The sequence below is a fragment of the Triturus cristatus genome, chromosome 6 (genome assembly GCF_964204655.1).
Source record: "Triturus cristatus chromosome 6, aTriCri1.1, whole genome shotgun sequence".
Lineage (NCBI taxonomy): Eukaryota > Metazoa > Chordata > Amphibia > Caudata > Salamandridae > Triturus > Triturus cristatus.
This window is the reverse complement of record NC_140589.1, coordinates 518,626,122-518,646,720: the sequence shown is the minus strand read 5'-3', so window position 1 is coordinate 518,646,720 and position 20,599 is coordinate 518,626,122. Positions and strand designations below refer to the sequence as shown.

Below are 20,599 nucleotides of genomic sequence, written 5' to 3'. Positions count from 1 at the left end.
GTTTGCAGACCCACCTCCGGGGTTGGCATTGTTGGGGTATCTATTCTAAGGTAAGGAATCTATAACTAATGGTCTCTTTCAGATGAACAAGTTACTTACCTTCAGTAACGATGTATCAGTAAGAAACATACATTAGTTATAGATTCCTTACCGCCCCACCCATCCTCCCCATTGTGCGAACTGACTTCTACGGATAGGGACTCCCTTCCAGGGCCCTAGTTATGTGCACCAGTGGTCAGTGTCTTGCATGGCTCTGTGCTTCTGGCGTGTAAAGCCGTGTCAGAACTGACATCAGCGCGCAGGGGCGGCATCTAAATAGACATCACAACGTCATCCCGGCGACCACGACACCGACGACAGACGCGGAGTCAACCGACGCCACCTACCAACGAACAGGTTTACTGCTAGAGAAACATTTTCCGGATCCAGTCTGATGACTGGGTGTAATTCTAAGGTAAGGAATCTATAACTAATGTATGTCTCTTACAGTTACATTGTTACCGAAGATAAGTAACTTGTTCATCAAAGGTTGCTTCTCCCTCGGTGGTTCCACACTAGACCGTGAGTCCTTCTCCTTCTGCGACGCAAGCTTCCGGTCATCAACGCCTACCGCCATGTTGTGTTTCTCAGCCACGGGGACGGCAGCTTCCTCCGTTTTTCGCCCAACTGCTGTCTTCTGAACCTGGGTCGCCATGCGTGTTGAGTGATGATGAGGCTTTACCATATTCCTCTGTGAGTTTGTTTGATTTCGGGGGCATTCTCTGACCTAACTGTTCCTTTTGTTGTCAGCTGATGGAGCCGAGCACGTCACCAGCAAATTGCAGCAACACAGCCTCTCTTGACCCGCTGGGGTTAGCCACTTCCAATTTCCCATTCGGGTACCGCTGTCCAACTTTCTTTATTATATATGTTAGTCCCAACAAATTGTATTTCTTAATTTAAAAGGCCACGAGGGGTCTCTCCTCCTCCATTCTTCTGTTGAGACTGGAGCCGGGAAGGGCAGCTAACGCGGCACACTAAGCAGGTGCCATGTTGCCCCATATCCCCAGACTAAGCAAAATACTAGCCTACAAGCCAATAGAATACTCCTTGAACTTCCAACCTTAATGCATACAGTCCAGAGCGGGCTTATTCCAGGGCAAAACACATCTTCCAACATCAGACAACTGTTAATAATAATCGAATAAGCTTCAGAACCTTTACCTCGCTCCGTTTGTGTGACCATAGATTTAGAGTTCTTTGATTCATTGAATTGGTGTTATATGCAGATGGTGCTGGGGAGTTTTGGTTTGGGAGACATATGAAACTGTGGGTAAATACATTGTACGCAGAACCAATAGCTAGAGAAAATGCAGGAAGTAGTATATCAGCCCTGTTCAGCACCTGTAAGGAGCACTTCAGTGAAGCTTTCTATCACCTCTCTTGTTTGCATTGGTGATTGAGCCATTTTCAGAATGGTTCGAGACAGGAGGGGGGGGGGGGACTGGGGATCCCGGTAGGTGGGGCCACATACATTGTTTTGCTTTATGCAGAGGACATGCTGATATACGTCAAAGATGTGTTGGCCAACCTTCCCATAGTTGAAAATTCATTAGTTTAGAATATAGTTTAGTAGAAAATCTGGATTCAAGATCAACTGGAGCAAATCAGAGGTTTTCCCCCAACACCCTCGGTGGAACTTGAGATAGGCAATGGTGGCTAATAATTTTTTATACTTTTCAGTGAACATCTACCAATCCTGGAAGGTAACCAGGGGAGGAGCAGTCTGATCACTAGCACCGCAGTTTCAATTTTGGACCACTTTACTCCTATTGGGAAAGGGTCGGCAACAATACAAAAATGGTAGTACTGCCCCAACTGGTATATTATTTTGTCAATCTCCCCTTGATTCTGCCAAGTTCATTCTTTGAACTGTTGGACCAATTATTAGAACTGATTTGGGCCACTGGAAGATGCTATGTGGCTCTATCTACACTCAAGCTACCCATGGAACTGGGAGGCTTGGGGATGCCAAACTTTGAGAAATACTGCCTGGCGGCCCAACTTCAAAGGCCTTCTAGATGGTTGGCAAGTCGATGTCTGACAGAAATTGTAATGAACTCGGCACAGCTTAAGGACGAGACCCTGCAGACATTATTTTTCCCCAAGCTAAATGCCCTAATTGCTTGTTCAAACTTCATCCACAAAGCAATAGAGTTTTTGGGGTGTGGCATTTCCCCTTTTTTGTGTGCACAGGCCCATATGCGCCTGCCCTCCATTGTTGGGTCTCCCTATGTAATGTCTAGGCACAGCCAGTTCTGTTTATGACTGTGCAATCTTGTGGTAGCGAGATGTAGATGCCCGCAGTTCATTCCCTACGACACCAGAGCTTTGCAAACACATAAGAAATAGATATAACTGCAGGTAAAAACAGTACCCAGAGGAAAGGGAAAGTGGAGAAAAAGAAAAGATGATGACACCTCCAAGGTGACTGTATTGAGGGCTTCGCACATGCAGATTCATGCAGTGTTCTCGGGTAGTTGAGTGTCTCCAGTAATACAAATAGTTTTTTTAGGACCCTTGTCTTTAGGGCAAGTATATAATTACATATATATAGAACATTAATTGGGAGTATCATGTACTTACCTTATACCTCTCACTTTCCCGCTAGAACCTAGTAACTGGAACCCTTGGAAACCAATATAAATTCTGGGGAAAGACAAAGAGAGAATATAGAGTAAGGATTCAACATACTACTACAACCATAACACCACTTTAGCCCCCACCTACAATTTACTTAAACAATAACAAGGGTACAAGACTGATAAAAACAAAAAGAAAATAGAATTGCATCATTCCATTAATGTCTTGCAAATACAAGAATCCATGTGAGAAGTTATTGAGTAATGTTCCAAATGAACGTCACAATAAACAGAAAGGTTTCTCAGAAACAATTATCTTGATAAGTCTCAATTGCTGTACTTAGTGGAGCAAACAATTAATCATAGTATTTTCCTTCTTTTGTAGAGAATGTTTATCACATCCAAGGGGTTTATGAAGTCACAGCACTGGGTAAGGAGTATATGACCCACAACCAGTAAGATACATGCACCTTACCAACTTAGAGAAGCAGTCAGCTGTTGGTAAACCTTTCTCCTCCATGGTTCAGGATTGCATGAAGGTCATGGCTCAACAAAAACAGGGCAGTGCCAGGAAACTCCCAGCACAAGCAGCAACCACCTCTGAAAACGACGACTCGAGGAATGCAGCAGCGTGAAAAAAGAAGAGGATACAAAGAGACCAGGACACAAGGTAAGTATTCGCCAGATAAGAATGATTACAGCTTTTATACTACTACACCTGGGAATTCCTTACATGACTTCCGGGAGGCCAGGCTGACACAGGGAATGTGGAGACCTCACCTAGACAGCACCCCCACCTCGGCCCAGCCTCACATCCTGCCAAAGGTTGCAATGAGCGGTTCAGTCGCGCATCCATGACACCCTGGATGCACAGGCTGGCTTACACCCAGAGTCTTAACTCATTGATCCGAAGTGAGTATCACAAGATTGGGATATCTGTTACAAGAGGGCAATTTGTTACCTTCCAAACACTAGTTGAAAATTATAGTTTGCAGAATGGGCAATTTATAGTGCATGGTTAAGTTACTTTTTTATTCTGCTAGAAATGGCTGGTACTTCCACAAAGCCCCTAATGCACAAGCTGCGCCAAGCTCTTCACACCATGGATAATTAATTAAAATTAGTATGATGGCTATACAGAGCTCAGCTGCCATAAGCTGGTAATGTGTTATCATCACTTGAGGACAATTGGGACATGGATATAGGCCAAGCTTTGAATGACAAAGAATGGGACTTGATTATCCAATATCCAGATAAAGTTTCCCGTAATGCGAGGTTCAAGTTAATGTAGTTCTGCATTCTGCACAGAGCTTATTTTACAACAGTCAAGATAATTAAAATATTAGCTACTGCCTCCTCGTGTTACATGAGATGTCACTGCAAAGGGATTGATTTTTCCCACATGCTGTGGAATCGCTCTGCACTGTTGTAATATTTGGGTGAAATTACAGAGATCCTCTCGTGAAATACCGGGATATCAGTATTATTGAGAATGGAAGCTGGGCATCTTTCAGTGCCCTAAACCAGGTGTTTCCAACCAGTCAGTCGCCAGCTACCAGTAGCTGTTGACACCTTCAGAGTAGCTTGTAGCCTTAAGTTCATTTTTTTTTAAAGCACAGGGTCACATTTTTCGTTTAAAGTTAAGGGAAGGCTATGTTTATGTTACATAATTTTTTCCAGGCTGCAGACAGCAGGGCCTGATAATGAGCACTGCTGGAGTCAGATTTATGACCCAGGGTACATAGGTGAACAACAGAACCACTGAGGTATTTAATTCCTAAATAACTCCTTGTCAACTCAACATTGCAGTGTGATAACAAAATGATGTTTCTTAAATCTTGTAAATGGTAGAATGTTAAAATGAAAAGTTATCTTAATGATTGAGTTAACTCTTCATTTTAATTTTCTCCTATTTCAAAGTGTCACATTTACAAACAGCAGGTGTCTTGCTCCTATTAGGCACTGTGCTTTATTTATAACATGAAAAATGCAGTCCTCTGTATTAAATGAGAGAAATTGCAAGTGAAGAAAAATGTTTCAATGAAATATTGTCTTCCTGTTTTTCTCCACCACCAATTAAGCCAATTACATCTTATTGTTTTATGAAGCATGTTTCTTCACTTTAAATTCCTCCCATTTAAACACATGCCTGTTTTTTTGTTAAAAATATGGATCCTTGTCTACAGGCCACCGGGAGCAAGATGCCTGGTGTTTGTAAATGTGATATTTGGAAGTGAGATTACATTTAAAAGTTGGGTTTCATGGAATCCATATAAACATAAGGTTAAGTCTTCAGTTTAATTTTCTCTCATTTCGAAGTGTCACCTTTACACATAGTTGCTGGAAGACATGGTGCCATTTTCATAACTGAAAACTACAGCCATTATTTTGAGTAGGAGTAATTTAAAGTGTAGAATAATGTTCCATATCATGAACATGTTTGCTGAACGTTTTCAGCACTTTAAATTGCTCCCATTTACATTTTTTTTAATATGTTTGTATTATACATTTAAAAATACCACGTAGGACAAAAGGTATTTCAGTGCCACAAGTACATACGACATGGGGCTCACAGTTACCCATACACATATTCATACGCACACATGTTCATACATCCCCAAAGACCACACTCTCACTGACACACATTGCAGTCCTATCATTGGGCCCCTAGTCAAAAGTATTTTGTTCAAACCACAGTATCTGGTTCTATGGACATTAAGCTTAAAGTCAATGGAGCTGGGCATGAGGGTGTCTGCGAGAGTTGCTTAGCCTTCAGTAGCTCACAATACTTTTCACTGAAGTAGCTCTCACTATAGAAAAATTTGAAGACTCCTGCCCTAAACAGACAAAGCAGTAACCAAATTAATTGATTCTGTACTAATATTGACTAGAAGAAATATCATCATGGCGTAGAAAAGCTCAATCCCCCCACCATCAGTTATTAAATGGCATTGTTTTCTTATACACTGGGCTGTTATGTTCCATATAGGTACCCTAATATAGGCCCGGGTAGTATCCTACACCTCCACCTCCATTACCTCCCTTACACTACACAGTAACGGACCTTTTAGGATTGAACCTTTACCTGGGTCTAGTCCTGGGTGCAGAAGGAGGGTTTCTCCCTGAACAATAATGTCCTATAACTTCATCAATAGACTCACACAGTATGAATGAATATTCATAAGGGTTCTTGGAAACCAGGCTGGGGCTACACCACCTGCATAATATCTACGTACAAGGTTCATCCCATACATCATCCTCAAATCCAACAATGGCTAACACAAGAAACAAGGGACAAAGAAACCCTAGATACTTTCTGTACAAATACAGCACATCTTCCTAGTGTTAGTTAGAAGGAACCGAGACTTCCAGCCGACACACTGACCAGAGACGCTTAGGCTCCTGCATGCAGACACTCCAGCTGACAGTGGTCTAACACATCCCTTGCGGGGCGTCCAACTCAAGACCAGGATGGGGTCCCACAGTGTCTCACTTCAGGCAATGGGGTTAGATTAAAACCTAGAGGGATTCTTTTCTTCACACCTACTCACATGCTAGGTACACTTAGGTACATCTAGATAAGGCATCGTAGGAGTACGCTCTTTCTTTTATCGTACATTTTATATTCATGTATGTATTCATGATCATTGCAAGATGGTAGAACTGTACTATCTATTTATATTTACTGTACTGCTAATCATATATATCTGCTACTGTCTAACGGTTGTTGCAGCACAACTATTTTACACTAGAGGAACAACTGTGCAATAAATTCTTATTGTAACACGCCCGTCTGTTTCTTCTGTGTAACTCTCTTAGACCGAATAAGTGAGCACGAGTGACTGAGCGAAAAGTAGTACATTGTTTCCACAATCCTGGTGGATCAGGGTTGTCATGTTCTAAGGTTGCCAGAAACTGTTCTCTCCGTGATAAGAGGAGATTCTAGTGGCACTGTGAGCTAGCTAATGCAAACAGGTTAACATTCTCGGTGGGGGTGCTCAGAGCCAGTCTGCCACTAAACCTAAAGTTTGTTATCCAAACATGCAGATCTTTATATAGATAATATAGGAACTACACGACAGGGCTGAAGCAGACAGTTGATCACTCCGCACAGAAGAGCGCTAAGGGAGGAGGACATTTCTAATAGCACACCAATGGGATGAATTAGTTGCACAACTGACAATAAATACCAAAGACGACAGTAAACCTGCTTAGGTTCATCTAATGTGATACATAAGCCCACTGAAGATATATACTGTTAATATTAAAACAAGCTCTGATAAATGTTCTGCAAAGGTAGAGTAACTCTCCGAGACATCTAGTGTATGCGAGATGAAGGAGAAAACATTAAGACCTATAACTGCACTAATGTAAGCGCTACAAACTCTCCTGGCAAAACTCAAGATCAGACAGGACAGTATTGACTTACATATGAAAAGGAATAGCAATGATATGGTAGGAGGGTTGGTTTTAGATCAATGGACCCATTGTGTTGTATAAACAGAAACAATAACTGATGTCTACACATCTTAACCTTACACCAATAAATATCCTCAGTATAGATGTCATTTGTAAACTTGATAGTGACCGGAGAATGTTGCACTTTTAGCACCCTGAGGTCACTTGTTCTTTGTTTGGTGGGTGTTTAGAGGTTGATTTTATATTGTAACTTTTATTCTTTTGAACCAAATAACATATGGTTAGATGTGTGTTCTTAAACAGAAAAGCATAAGAAAGGCTACGCTAATGATTGTTATGAACAGTGATGTGTATTGCAACTTATAAATATGTGGTCTAATGTGTAAACTTTGTTTTGTATGTCGCAGATCATTGCCAATAAAAAATGTTGATAAAAAAAAGTTCATAAGCAACCAGGTTAATTGTGAGGTTTCATTGCTACTTGCATGGCCGCCTTCCATATAGTATTTCATGTCTTCTATTTAGCCAACAAGTGGGTAAAAAAGTGCAGTTTTTCCACTATATTCACAGTGTCTGGCTAGTAGGACTTTTTTCTGCAATTTAGCCAGCAGGCAATTAATGTATTTAGTCTATTTGCCATTTGTACAGACACTGACCACATTGTATATAATAGCTACAATTTAGCTAGAAGCCAGGTAAAGAATGTATAGTTTCTTGACAATTTGATCACCCGCTGGACAAATAATGTGTCCTGTTTGCTATTTGACAATTGGCTGAGTAAGTAATTAAGGGCAAGATGTACTTAAGGTTTTTGTGATTGAAAATGTATCGACTCACAAAATCGGACCATTTGTGACTGCAAAATGGCCTATGTGTATGTACCAAACACAAACTGTGATTTTGTAACGCGTTGCTGAATCTCAATTTTGATTTGTACTTGGAATACCAAATCTGCATTTTGAAGGTTCGTGTTTAGGGCGTCTCTTCCAAATAGCGATACAGAATTGGGTGTAATAAAGCTTGGCGACCGAAAGCATAGTATGATCAGGGTTAGGGTTGCATTGTCAAATCAGAAACATCCACGTAAATTCTAAAAGCATTAAAATGAACCCACTTCGTAAGTTAAGAGAAATCTTCCATCTTCTCCCTCAGCAACTGCCCTCCAGAGATGTTCAGCGCAAAACAAAACATCCCTTCTACAATGGCTCATAGAATCTGCACATCCACAAAACACTCCTTGAAAATGATACTTTGGGTACGTGGTGGAAGCTTCATTCCCAATACAGGCTTTCTAACAACGTTGTGCATCTCTATAACATTTACATCATTTACTTGGTGTACCATAGAAACAAGGGGAGAGATGGTTTTGCAGCGGGACACTCATTGGGAGAGGGGAAATGAGCAGGGTCAAGTTGAACAGAACATCAGCAACTACATTAATATTAGTAATAATGGTGTCTTACAGGAAAATGTGGCATAACTATACATCTCAATATCTGCTCTTGTAAGTGACTTTAGTTATAACTCTACACATTATAAAAAACATCAATTATGAGAAGTCATTTTCACATGAAATTTGCAAATTTTATGTATTTTCGAAAATACTTTGTCAGAACCCCTTTTGATTATTTTTAACTAATCACTAACAACCTCATTATTAACTTTATTAATCAGTCATTAGCCTTTTGAAGTCTTCGCCTTCTTGGTTAGATGGACATTATTCTCCATCTGCTAAATCTGCTGGTATATTGCCGATAGTCATCAAGGTCAGAATTATCCTCAAATCTCTTTCTTTCTCAGAACCTTATTAATTCATTTCAGGTGCATCATCATTAGGTCATTGCTTCTGACTCTATCCATTATAAAAACATAAATTATGAGAAATTATTTTCACACAACATTTTTCAATTTTACATATTTTCGAAATTTGTATATTTTTATTTAAATGCATGAAATTTTCCTTTAAGGAAAATGGGCTGCATTAAAAAATTATACATTTATTCAAAAACAATTAAAGATTGGTGGTCTGCTGACCCCCAGCAGGACACCATCCCTCTGATAGTAACAAATCATAGAGGGTAGCAGTTTGCAATCTACCTCATTGATGTTTATGAGGTATGTCGAATTGCGACCCAATATGATTCAGTAATTTACAAATTGACCTATTAGTACATAGGTCGGTTTGTGAAATGCCACACTGGTAGCAACAATAATGTTTATAATTTGGGACCAGTATTTTGTAACCAGTGTTTAGTAAGTCTGTCCCAAGGCCCTTTCAGCCCCCTATGTATGTTAACATAGATTAGGCCACTGAGTTCAATAAAATTGTCTGGCTTCACGTTTCAGACTCAGCCTGCAAAGTTTAAACCCACCAAATATGTAATCATCTCGAAAAACAGGTCAAGCTCTCGAATTTATTCTGATTCCTTATTGCCAAAAATGGAGGGGAGGCACAAAAATACTTAAGAACCTGCTGGGAAATGGACTTGGGTATGGAACTGCCTGGTACACACCGGATATACGTATGAAAAGTAGTAAAATTTGCTTTCATGTGTTTCAAATCCAGGTTTATACATTGGTGTGGTTACGCACCAAAACAAACCAGCAAACTCTGTCTATCGCAAAGTGCCACAAAACTGTTCTTGGTCTTTTCAAAGTGCAGATTTTTCTTCCGTGTTCGATTTCATTTTCATACAAAAGCTCTCTCAACAGCTTCTTTACATTGTTAGGAGAGAGATAGCCTTCCCTGTACATCTAGATTCCCTTCTCACAATAAATATTACTCTTTGCAGAGGATCGATTATTGATTCATTAACCATGAAATCTTGGGTTTTGGCAGAGCTTGTTGAACTCTCCGCCCGGGTGCAGGTGACTGACAGGAATCATCTTGGATGCCAGCTGAAACACAGAGGGTCAACTTCACAATGTTAGATTTGGCTATAAACCCCATACTAGGGGTGAGAAATGGTAAATGTGGTCAACCTTGTAAATTTGGGATTACCATCAACCTGCACACTTGTGAGCATTTTCAAACTCTAATCCCACCTTTCCAACCGTGGATGAGGTTCAAAATGTACTTTCCTTCTAGGATGGAAAGGTTAATGAATTAATCCCACATTTGGCGGGAATGCAGAGGAAGAGCTCTCACCCTAGGGGAATGTTCTGCCTATGGAGGAGTAAAACTGCAACAGAAAATAGTATGTATTTGCTCAGTGTCCTTAACTTCATGGTATGGAAACTTTTGCAGAGGGGAATTTGAGCCTGTGGGAGATGTCACATGACAGTCCCAGTAGTTCACCTGGAAACCTGCGCTTGCCGCAGCTTTACAGGTACACTATTGGTAATGTTCAAGAACTCGGGGAAAAAAACCTAAAAGTATATTCATGTTTTTTTTGTTGTTTTTTTTGTCAGGCTGGTAGAGGAGATGGGTAGCTTCATAATTTCTTCCTGGGGAAAGATGCAGAAAACTAGCATTGTTCGAGCTGTAGACAAGTGTCTCCAATAATCAATCACAGAGTCAGTAATTCTTCTGCCTAACAGGCAAGAACACCTTTTTTGGTCGAGCATTCGAGACCTCTCGTATATACTTTAGTATATACTTATTATATACTTATATGTGTATGTAATTGTGGGCTCTGGAGGTCAGCCCTAGGAACCTGTCTGCTTCCGCTAACTGACTTTTTTTCTGTTCAACTGCCTCTATTTAACTGTCTTGATAGAAAACTACCAGCAGAGGTCAGTAAAATAACAGAATTGCGTTCCGCTGAGGGACTTTCTTTTTTTTCTTTCTCTGGCAACTGCCTCTATTTAACTTTCTTGATATAAACCTACCAGCCAAGGTCAAGTAAAATACCAGAATCACTTTAGCATTCTCTAGATTCCAGTCCATAGAAATTGTCTTCCATGAGCACCCATAGACAATAATATTTTTTCAAATCTTGTATTTTCAGTGATATAACCACCGAAGGCCCTGATTTTATATTAAAAACAGAGCTTTGGACTATACCATTTCCCGCTGAAAGGCAATATTTCTCTCCATGTGTTCCCATACCTGGTTTGTCACGCAGTTTGGTGCTTACTTTCGCTCCATGTTAAAGAACAGTAGATATTTCAGCAACCAGGCTAATGTGCTGCATAGCTAAATACATATAAGGTACCAAAGGTGAGACCGATTGCATTGCAAATGCTTGTTTCTTCTGCAGTTACAAGTAGGTTCTCTTCCTGGAGTGGGTTGACCAAGGTATTTGATGAACTACCCAATCATTAGTAAATGCCCAGAGCCACTTCTAAATAAAAAATCCCATGCTTCCCACTCCCAGGGTTTGCACAAATTTTCACGTAGAGGGAAAGATAAGTGGAAATGTGCTTTTAGTCAGGGTATAGTTACCATTGGTGCATCTAGTGCAACGCACCGGGGCCCAGAGGTAGGAAGAAGCCCATTCTGCCCTGCCCCAGCTGAATTTATTAGAGACTGTCTGGTCTGACTTTTCTATAGACACAGTGCATGCCAGGAGCTTGACTGTGTTTACTTTTCAGGGGTTAGGGGTAGCGATGGAGTAGAGGATAAGGGGACAATAAAGAAGAGAAGAAAGGGGTGAAAGTGATCCAGCGCAAAATCAGGAAATGGGGAACAACCTGTACCAATATCCTCCCTGCGTCGCAGACCCGACATCACACTAGCTCATTCACACATGCAGTCATGAACTGAGTGCGGCTCCTTGTTAAAAGGATTGCCACATCATGAGGTACAAACACTCGCACAGGATATCCCATCACAATTCCTTCACTCTGTTCCAGACTCTTACAAGTAGCAGCTACTGCTTTTAAACAACCTGGCAAAGCTACGGCTACAGGGTCTAGCATAGCTGAAAAATATGCAATTGGCCTTCTCAATTTTCCATGTTTCTGTATTAAAACAGAGAGTGCACATCCATTCCTCTCACTGCAGTACAATTCAAATTCTTTGTCGTAATAAGGCATTCCTAATGCTGGCGCTTGACACAAACTGTCTCTCAATTGTTTAAAGGCTGTCAACTCTTCTCTATTTAATTCAATGGGGTCTTTTACATCACTTCTTGTCAGGCGTACCAAAGCTTTTGCAATCAGGTAAAAGTTACTTATCCACTGACGACAATATCCAACCATTCCAAGAAACATTCTCAATTCTCTTTGTGTCATTGGGGTTCTCATTCCTTTTATTATCCTGATTCTGTCTGTAGTTATCTTCCTCAGTCCCTTTTCAATTTTATGGCCTAAATAATGTACTTCTTTCTGACAAAATTGCAATTTCGATTGGGATACTTTAAGTCCTCCATCTGCCAAATGATTCAGCAATACTATGGTGTCCATTACACAAGCTTCTCGAGTCTTTGACGCCACAAGTAGGTCGTCAATATATTGCACTAGCACTGAGTTCTCGGGCATTTCTAGGTCTTCTAAGGACTTTTTCAATATTTGATTAAATATCGAGGGGCTTTCTGTATACCCCTGTTGGATTCGGCACCATGTCAAAATACGTTCGCCAAACCGGAACGCAAAAATCTGCTGACTGTCATGATGCAATGGGATGGAAAAGAAAGCATGACATAGGTCAATTACTGTATACCATTCTGCATCATGAGGAATCTGATACAAAATCACAGATTGGTTTGGTACAATAGGACAACATGACACAACAATTTTATTTATCTTTCTCAGATCTTGCACTATTCTAAACTTTCCATTAGGCTTCTTCAAGCCCATAATTGGTGAATTACATGGACTACTCATTATTTCTCTCAGAATACCTTGTTTAATAATTTTCTCGATTATAGGAGTAACTCCTTCAATTATCTCGGGTGTCAATTTATATTGAGGAACATTTGGGTAGCTTATTCCTTCCTTCACTGTTACTTTTACGGGATCCACATTTTTCATTAATCCTACATCTTCTCCTGTGAAATCCCAAACTTCTGCTTTTACTGTCTTTTTCAATTCTTTTGGTAGTTCTTCAGGGTTAAATACAGCAAAAGCTTCAGTAATTTCGGTCTCCATATTGGCCATAGCCATTTTATACAGCACATCTTCATCAGGGGTCTCAAATGCTATACCATCAGGGGTACAAAATATAGTGCAATTCATTTTGCACAGTAAGTCTCTTCCTAACCAATTTACAGGACTTGAATCGCACACAACAAAGCGGTGCATTTCAGAAAATTTCCCTATATTGACTTTTACTGGTTCTGTGAGATACGTTTTAATCTGTCTGTTGGATACTCCAACCACTTGGATTGTTTCGTCCGAGAGAGGAAGATTCTTAACATCAGCTGACCTAACAGTTGATCCAGTGGCACCAGTATCTACTAGGAAAGTAATATTTTCATCATTTACCTTTCCGTCCACAAAAGGGCCTGTCTAGTCTACTTCTAGATTTGCGCCAAGTAGGCACTCTTCTTCCTCCCCTCGGCACCGTCAATAATTTTCTTCTGACTCACTCTCATCGCGTTGTAGCCAATACTGCGAAACAGCGCTAGCGCGCGGCAGCTTAATTACCTGTTCTTCGTTGTAGAATCCTGTCTCATTACTGTATTTCTGTGAATTTACGCTCTGTGGAAAAGGCGGTTTTGGCGCCTGATTCTGTTGGGTAACAACCTGCTGCTGTCGCTGCGGTTGACAACTCACCTCTTTCTGCACCTGCGGATTCAATGATGCATTATCACTATTAGTATTTGGGAGAAATTTACACTCGGATTTCCAGTGCCCAATTCTTCTGCAATTATGACATGGCCATTTCTTTTTGGCTTCTTCTATATTGAATTGTCCCTTTCCTTTTCCAGCATTAAATTTAGGTTTTGGTCCTGCACCATTTGCTTGTTCAAACAGCTGAGCTTCCTGTCTTTCTGCCACTTTTACCTGTGCCCACATAGCCTTCTCTTTTAATTTACGCTGCTTGGCTTCAATTTCATCACTAAAATATTTTGCATGTCTTAGTACTTCATCTATTTTCTTATTTTGCCAATCCACTGTATGCTGTTTAATCATTTCACTGATTTCTGGACGTAGGCCATATACAAATCTGTATACAAAATGACTTGGATGCTTCTCACTTAAATTTTCATCACCACTAAACTGCTTAAAGGCAAGGATCAACCTTTAATAGTAAGCATGCACCGACTCCTTAGTTTCTTGATGAGTTCGTTCAACTTTTATCCAATCAGTCTCTTTGGGAGGTACTTTGTTTTTCAGAAAAGTAATTACTTGTTCATATTTTTTCATCACCTCTGGATCAGGGGCACCTGTCTTTGGATCTCTAGGGTATTCTTGTGTAGGCCAATTTATTATTATTTTGCACTCTGTCCATAGATCTGCTGGTACTATTATGTTAAATAGACTATTTAGATCAATCCACAAAACTTTTGATAATTTTACAAACCTATCCACTTGCCTATACCACTCGACTGGCTTTTCACGTAGTCGAGGGAAATCATTTGTGAATGACAAAATATCTTGCCTAGTCCAAGGGACATGTACATTTCCTCCACCTGGAATTTCTCTCATAGGGCATTCTGTTACTATCTTTTCCTTCTCTCTCATTGGGAAAGCTGCAAACGTTTTATCTGAGGCATCATCTCGATACCACCTACTTCTCCATTTATCCACATCTCCCCATTTTCTTAACAAAATGATTATGTCTTTAATCTGAGTTATTCGTCCTGTGGTGTTCAGATTTTTAATATCCTTTTCAGAAAAGTCTACTCCATATGGTTTTTGTAAAGCTTTTACTCTTTCAATGTCTATACCCATTTAATTTGCCACTTCTTCTAGTCTTTCATGTAGATTCTTTGCTCTCCAAGTGATACTTTTGCATAGAAATAATAATTCTTCATCCTGATAGGTTTTTAGCTTCTCTGTGGGGATAGTCCCTACTATTAATTCTTCCAAAACCATCCTTAGCTTGGCCACATCTATAGATTGGTATTCTCTGTTTTTTCTCTGTAAACTCCTCAACCATTCACTTAATTCCTCTGAAGTAGGCTCTACTGGTTTTTCCTCATTACTGAGTTTCTTGGTGTTTCTGATACAGATTCTGTAGTCATTATCAGTCTTTCCACTAAACTTGCATTTACTGTCAAGTTTTTAGGCGTACTTTTTTCTGATGTACTTACTGTTTTTTTCCATGGGTTCTCGTCTGAACTTTTGCTTGGCTTCTCAATCTGTTTATTACTGTTATAAGGGACCGTCAGACAATGCTCGTTATCCTTTTGTTTATCAAAAATAGGCATTACAGGACCTATAGTTACGGGAACAGTCACGGCTTCTAAGTTTTTAGTCAATTCCCTAATCTTTTCAGGTAACTCTAAAGTGGTTTTTGCTAATTCTGTCCAATTTTCATTACTCATTTTACCATCCTGTTTTCTCTCTATCTCTCTGAAAGAATTATTTCTCCCTATCTCTTGTGGTACTGATTCAACTTTTATGTTTCGCAAAGCCTCTCTCATTGGGGCACTTGGTGTCAGCATGTCAGAATCTGGTTGATACGGGGGTGGATTTTTATAAAACATGTTGTCAAGAACATCATCATCCGGTTCATGCACTCCATACCCTCCTGATTCTATATTATTTCTCTTTTCTGTACATTTTCTTCCGCTAACTTCTTCAGCATGTCTCACAGGGAACAAACCCTCAGTCATATTTGCACTTCGCCATCTCGTCATTCTGTCATCATGATTTTCCTGTCCATATGATCTATCAAACATGTACCTATACCTTCCGCCACTCCTCTGCCTTTCTCTCTCATGCATATCGTTTTCCCATTCTGTCAATGCTTCGAACTGGGTTGATCTAGGTCTCGGTTCCAGATTCATCATTGTCTCTCTCAAATTCCTCAATACTGCTAAATTGAACGAACCATGTTCTGGAAATGCCAAAACTTCATCATCTTTTGTATACTTTGCCCAATTGTCCAACCAAATACAAGTATGGTATCCGTATTTCGCAACCATAAAGGATGCAGGCGATTTTGGTGGGGGAAGCAATTGTCCTTCCCTAGTCACAATCGGTTTGTCCTTTTTAAATAAACTCTTGATTGTTCCAAACCAGGACTTTCTCTCTTTTTCTGGTGGATCGTAATACATCATTTTGTCTATTCTGTGTATCGCTGGATTTCTCCTACGACTATTCTGTTGTCTTATCCAATCATAGCGCGACTAACACTAACGCACCAATCAGGAGCGTTCTACGCCACCCTGTAATTCTCCACTCCTAGCGCGGCGTACATTAACACACCAATCAGGAGCGTCTACGTTTCTTACTGACTGGCCAATTCCAGCGCGGTCTTTCTGACATCAGCTTTTCTCGCTACTCCTGCTTCTGCTGACCCCTCCTTTACAAAATTTTCTCGGTAAGCTCTTTACGTTCTTCTAACTTACAATCTGTTAGTAACGACATAAAAACGCCACCATTATCTGTTTCGCTAACAAAAGAATAATTAATGACCTTTCTTACAAGAATTCCGTCTTTCCCGAGAGCAGCGCTTACCTCTGCCCTACTACGGAATCGTTACTTCCGTTGATAAAGTAGCACATCCCTCTACCTTACCCTTCTTGCAAGCATTAGCTAACTGTTTCTCTAGAATTAAGACACCTAGTTGGAGACCCAATCCTCCTGAGAAATAAAACCAGAGTTTCGCAATTAACCTGAATGCTATTTCATTTACGCACTTTAACACGAAAATGTAGTTCATTCACACAGAATTCTGTCTTTCCCGAGAACAGCGAACAGTCTGTCCTACTACAGAATTATGACACACGTTAATAAAGTAGCACTTCCCTCTACTTTATCCTTCTAGCAAGCTTAGGGAACACCTATTACCTTTCCAGTGATGAGCGTAATCAGAGTGCCTTTTGGACTCCTGGTACCTAAGACCAAAATTTCACAGGTGACCTTCGCTACCATACATTTCTCTCATACAGAAAATATCCCTAATAGTACCACACGACGATGTTACCAAATCGAACCCAGATAATGCGTCGTGCAACTCCAATCGTCACACGTTTTCCCCGTGTACCTACAGGGCAACAACAATTCCGTCTTTCCCGAGAGCAGCGCTTACCTCTGCTCTACTACGGAACCGTTACAAAGTTCCGACTTCCTACATCCCAGAAGCCGTCAAACAACATACAACTCGACGCGACTCAACATAGAGTGTTAATACATAAACCAATACTTTCCCACAATCAATAAACAATTAGCAATTTACAAGCAATACTCACCAAACCAAAACAATAAAAACCATAACTCTGCTCCAGAAAAACTGATCCAGCGCAAAATCGGGAAATGGGGAACAACCTGTACCAATATCCTCCCTGCGTCACAGACCCGACGTCACACTAGCTCATTCACACATGCAGTCATTGGTGGGGCCCATAACACCAACACTCACACGTTTCTTCTCCAATGGTCTGCACACACAGGAGGGATGAGTAATTCAAGCGCTAGACATGTGAGGGGAACACCTTATAACCTATAGGGAGGGAAAAGGTATTTACAAATATACATTAACGCCCTTCGCCTACAGATCCTTAATCCTAAAACATCAAGGCAGTCCTCCCACTTGGTCAATGGACCAATTAGTTGGATTGGTTGATGGTGATTTAGAACCAGCTAAAACACATTTTAAGACTTCAAAATCTTTATTTAAATGAAAACCGACAACTCATGATTTTCTGTTAATCAATAATTGTTTATCTAAAATTTTATAATGATTTAAGTTTGCATTTGTCAAATTTTGAATAAATCGCAGAACATCATATTTACCTAATCTGGCTTTTTGGAGTCCTCTAATTCATTCATTCAGTTGAGATCGTCCGATTCAATTTTAAGGTTCTCAGTACAGTTCGAGGGGTGAAGTCACTGGTTAGTCCAAGAGTCGGTTTGTTCCGGTTTATTGTAAGGTTGATTGTTCTCCTGTCTTGGCAGGCTTCCCGTTTTCTAGCCTTGTCCGGGTACATGGTGAACAAAGGTCGCGACGAGGTTTTAGGAGATTTCTCCCGCATGCGTAGCTCACTCCGCGCCTCATGAGACAGTGGCCACTTCGTCGTGTGGTGACAGCGGCCATCTTTGATTTAGGCCCAAATGCCAACTTAAGCAAAACAAACACAAAAGAGTATTTAATACATAGAAATAATGAATCTAATGTTAACCCCTTACTAATCCCTCTATGTGCTTGTATTTATCTAGCCTATAGCAAAATTTAAAGCCATTATATTCACCTTTTCGGTCCTCTTCGTGGGGCAACATCACAAAAGCAACATATATCATGCAGTATTCTGTTACCACATATACTATTGTTAATATGCGTACAGATTTTAGTTATAAAGGTAATTTAGCCATGCAAAATGCAAATCCCACGTGTAATTCAAATATTAATACTGTTTATTAATATACATGCAAACTCGTTTAATAATATTATAGTTAATAGATTATATAATTAGTATTTTCATGCAGAATAGAGGAGGTATACAAAATTTTGCACTACCTGCTCCATCAAAAGAAAAGCAGAGGGTGAAATAACGGGCAGGGGGGAAGGCAGGATAAGCTGACAAAATGGAAGAAGGAAATAAAGTTGAGTGGCAAAGGAGGTAAGGATGAGCAAAGTGTGCAAGGGGAAAGTAATTATTTTTTTTTACCAGAAATCTGGAGAGAAGGGAGGATGGAGGTGAGGATGAGTGTGAGAGAAGAAATGGGAGAGGGAGGCTGAGGAATGGATAGAGAAGAGAGCATTATGAGGATGAAGGAGATGAGAGGAGAGCAGGGTAGAGAAAGGGAGATGGGAAGGAAAGATGAGTAGAGTAAGGAGCTTGGAGACTAGTAAATTCCATTAATGTAGCATGTGCATTGACACCGGGATCCAGGGTTGTTATAGGCGCACTGCACTTCATTTATAGCAGTATTTAAATACCGGCTAAGCCACTGCTTTTAATGCGACATTTCCGCAACCAGTAACATCCACATTTCCATTTCCATATGCATAAATGGCTACACATGTTAGTACTCCCGTTAATTGGGGATAGTCACAGCATTTTAGGAGTACTGCTGGAATTATTTGCGAATTCAATGAAAGTTGGATATTTACTGTTATGTAAAACCTACCTGAGTGCATTTCTAGCATCCAGGGAATTTTGAGAACTAGGCCATAATGTGCCAACTGTAACTGTAAGGTAAAAGCCACCTATACATGGCTACCATACGCTAGCAATAAAAATGTTGCATTTTTAAAAAAACATGCTGCGGCTGTTTTACTAGTTATGTTTTTAAAAATAAGCCTTTCCGTTGTGCTATACATTGTATTATTATTTGTGAATGAGACTTTAATAAAGAACCACCTAATTAAGACCACAAATTGTAGGCAGCTTCATTGTTACTGCAGACAGGTACCATGAAACCTAAACACTTTGTAACAACATTCAAACATAGAAAATAAAATTACCAACTACCCAAAGGGCAGCCAAAATAAATAGCCATTATATAAAGTTATAAATATAAAGTTAATATAACAATACAAAAAATACCATAATTAACGCTCGTGTTGACTTTATATAACCGTTTCTGGCAGCAAGGATTGGATCCACGGTACCTGGCTACAGGGAATCAATGTACATTGTGCGGTACTGAAAAAATGTGATCACGTTGTTAAAGACAGAGAATGTGTATTGCTAAAATATTCTGGTGGGTTTTCATGAAAGATACTTTAATACACCAAGGTAGGAAGCATTGGTATTATCATCAAAACGTGAAAGTACTAAAGGAGTAGTGGCCTGCTGCCTGTGTTTTCCAGAAAGGGAAATTATTCAATATATATATTTTTTTTAAATGATATGATAGTAGACAGTTTTGTTACATATAACAGCCCAGTGCTTTAGCTCGGATAAAACCTCATTTGCTTGATTCTTTGAAAAGCCTTTTATAGGCCATGCAATATTATGCAATAGTGGAAATCAGCAATTGAATGCTATTGTTTCAGAAACATGCACTAACTCAGCAGAGCGGGCTCAGTCATTCTAAATCCTTTTCTGTGTGTTATCCTTGGACAGGGACAACCGTTCAGACCGTCAGTCTCCTTCTCTGATCCGCACAGACAAAGAACAACACAGCTCCATAGTTACACTTCATGACTCAACTAAAAATATGAAAGTCAAACTGCATTCATTTCAAGAGTTAACGTTACGACGTATGCGTTATTAGCGACGCCGAGTAACAAGTTAACATCAATAGTGTTAATTAACAATATTTAAAGTAAATTAAAAAAAGAATGTAGACCTTAAATATTTTTATTTCGGGCTAGTTTTCTATTTCAGAAAGTCAGAAGGGAAAGCTTTTAGGTAAGCCAAGTTGGTTATTAGTACCAAAGATAGAAAGATGGATGCAGGTCAGTCAATCAGAATGTTTGATTTGTGAGCAATAGTTACTATTGTAAAGCAGACAGCCATACACTACCAAAATGGTGATTTTGATTGGCTCATAACTGGTGTGAAGATCCGAGTTCTAATAAAGTACTAGAGTGTTAACCTAGCTCAGAAAAC

General features: G+C 39.9%; 1 protein-coding gene across 2 annotated transcripts in view; it reads left to right on the top strand.

The window, feature by feature from the left end:
- The window catches only part of SLC17A5 (solute carrier family 17 member 5), a 651,091-nt gene that overhangs the window by 556,842 nt on the left and 73,650 nt on the right, over nt 1–20,599 (top strand). The window contains exon 11 of one of the 2 annotated variants that reach the window (XR_014962977.1): nt 3,007–3,291. Coding sequence is in view for 1 of the 2 variants with exons in the window: in XM_085610951.1 (XP_085467077.1) it covers nt 3,007–3,066 (60 nt within the window). In the remaining variant the exon portion in view is untranslated. Of the gene's footprint in view, nt 1–3,006; nt 7,490–20,599 lie in introns of those variants that run through there. The other variant, XM_085610951.1, reaches the window with a different exon arrangement.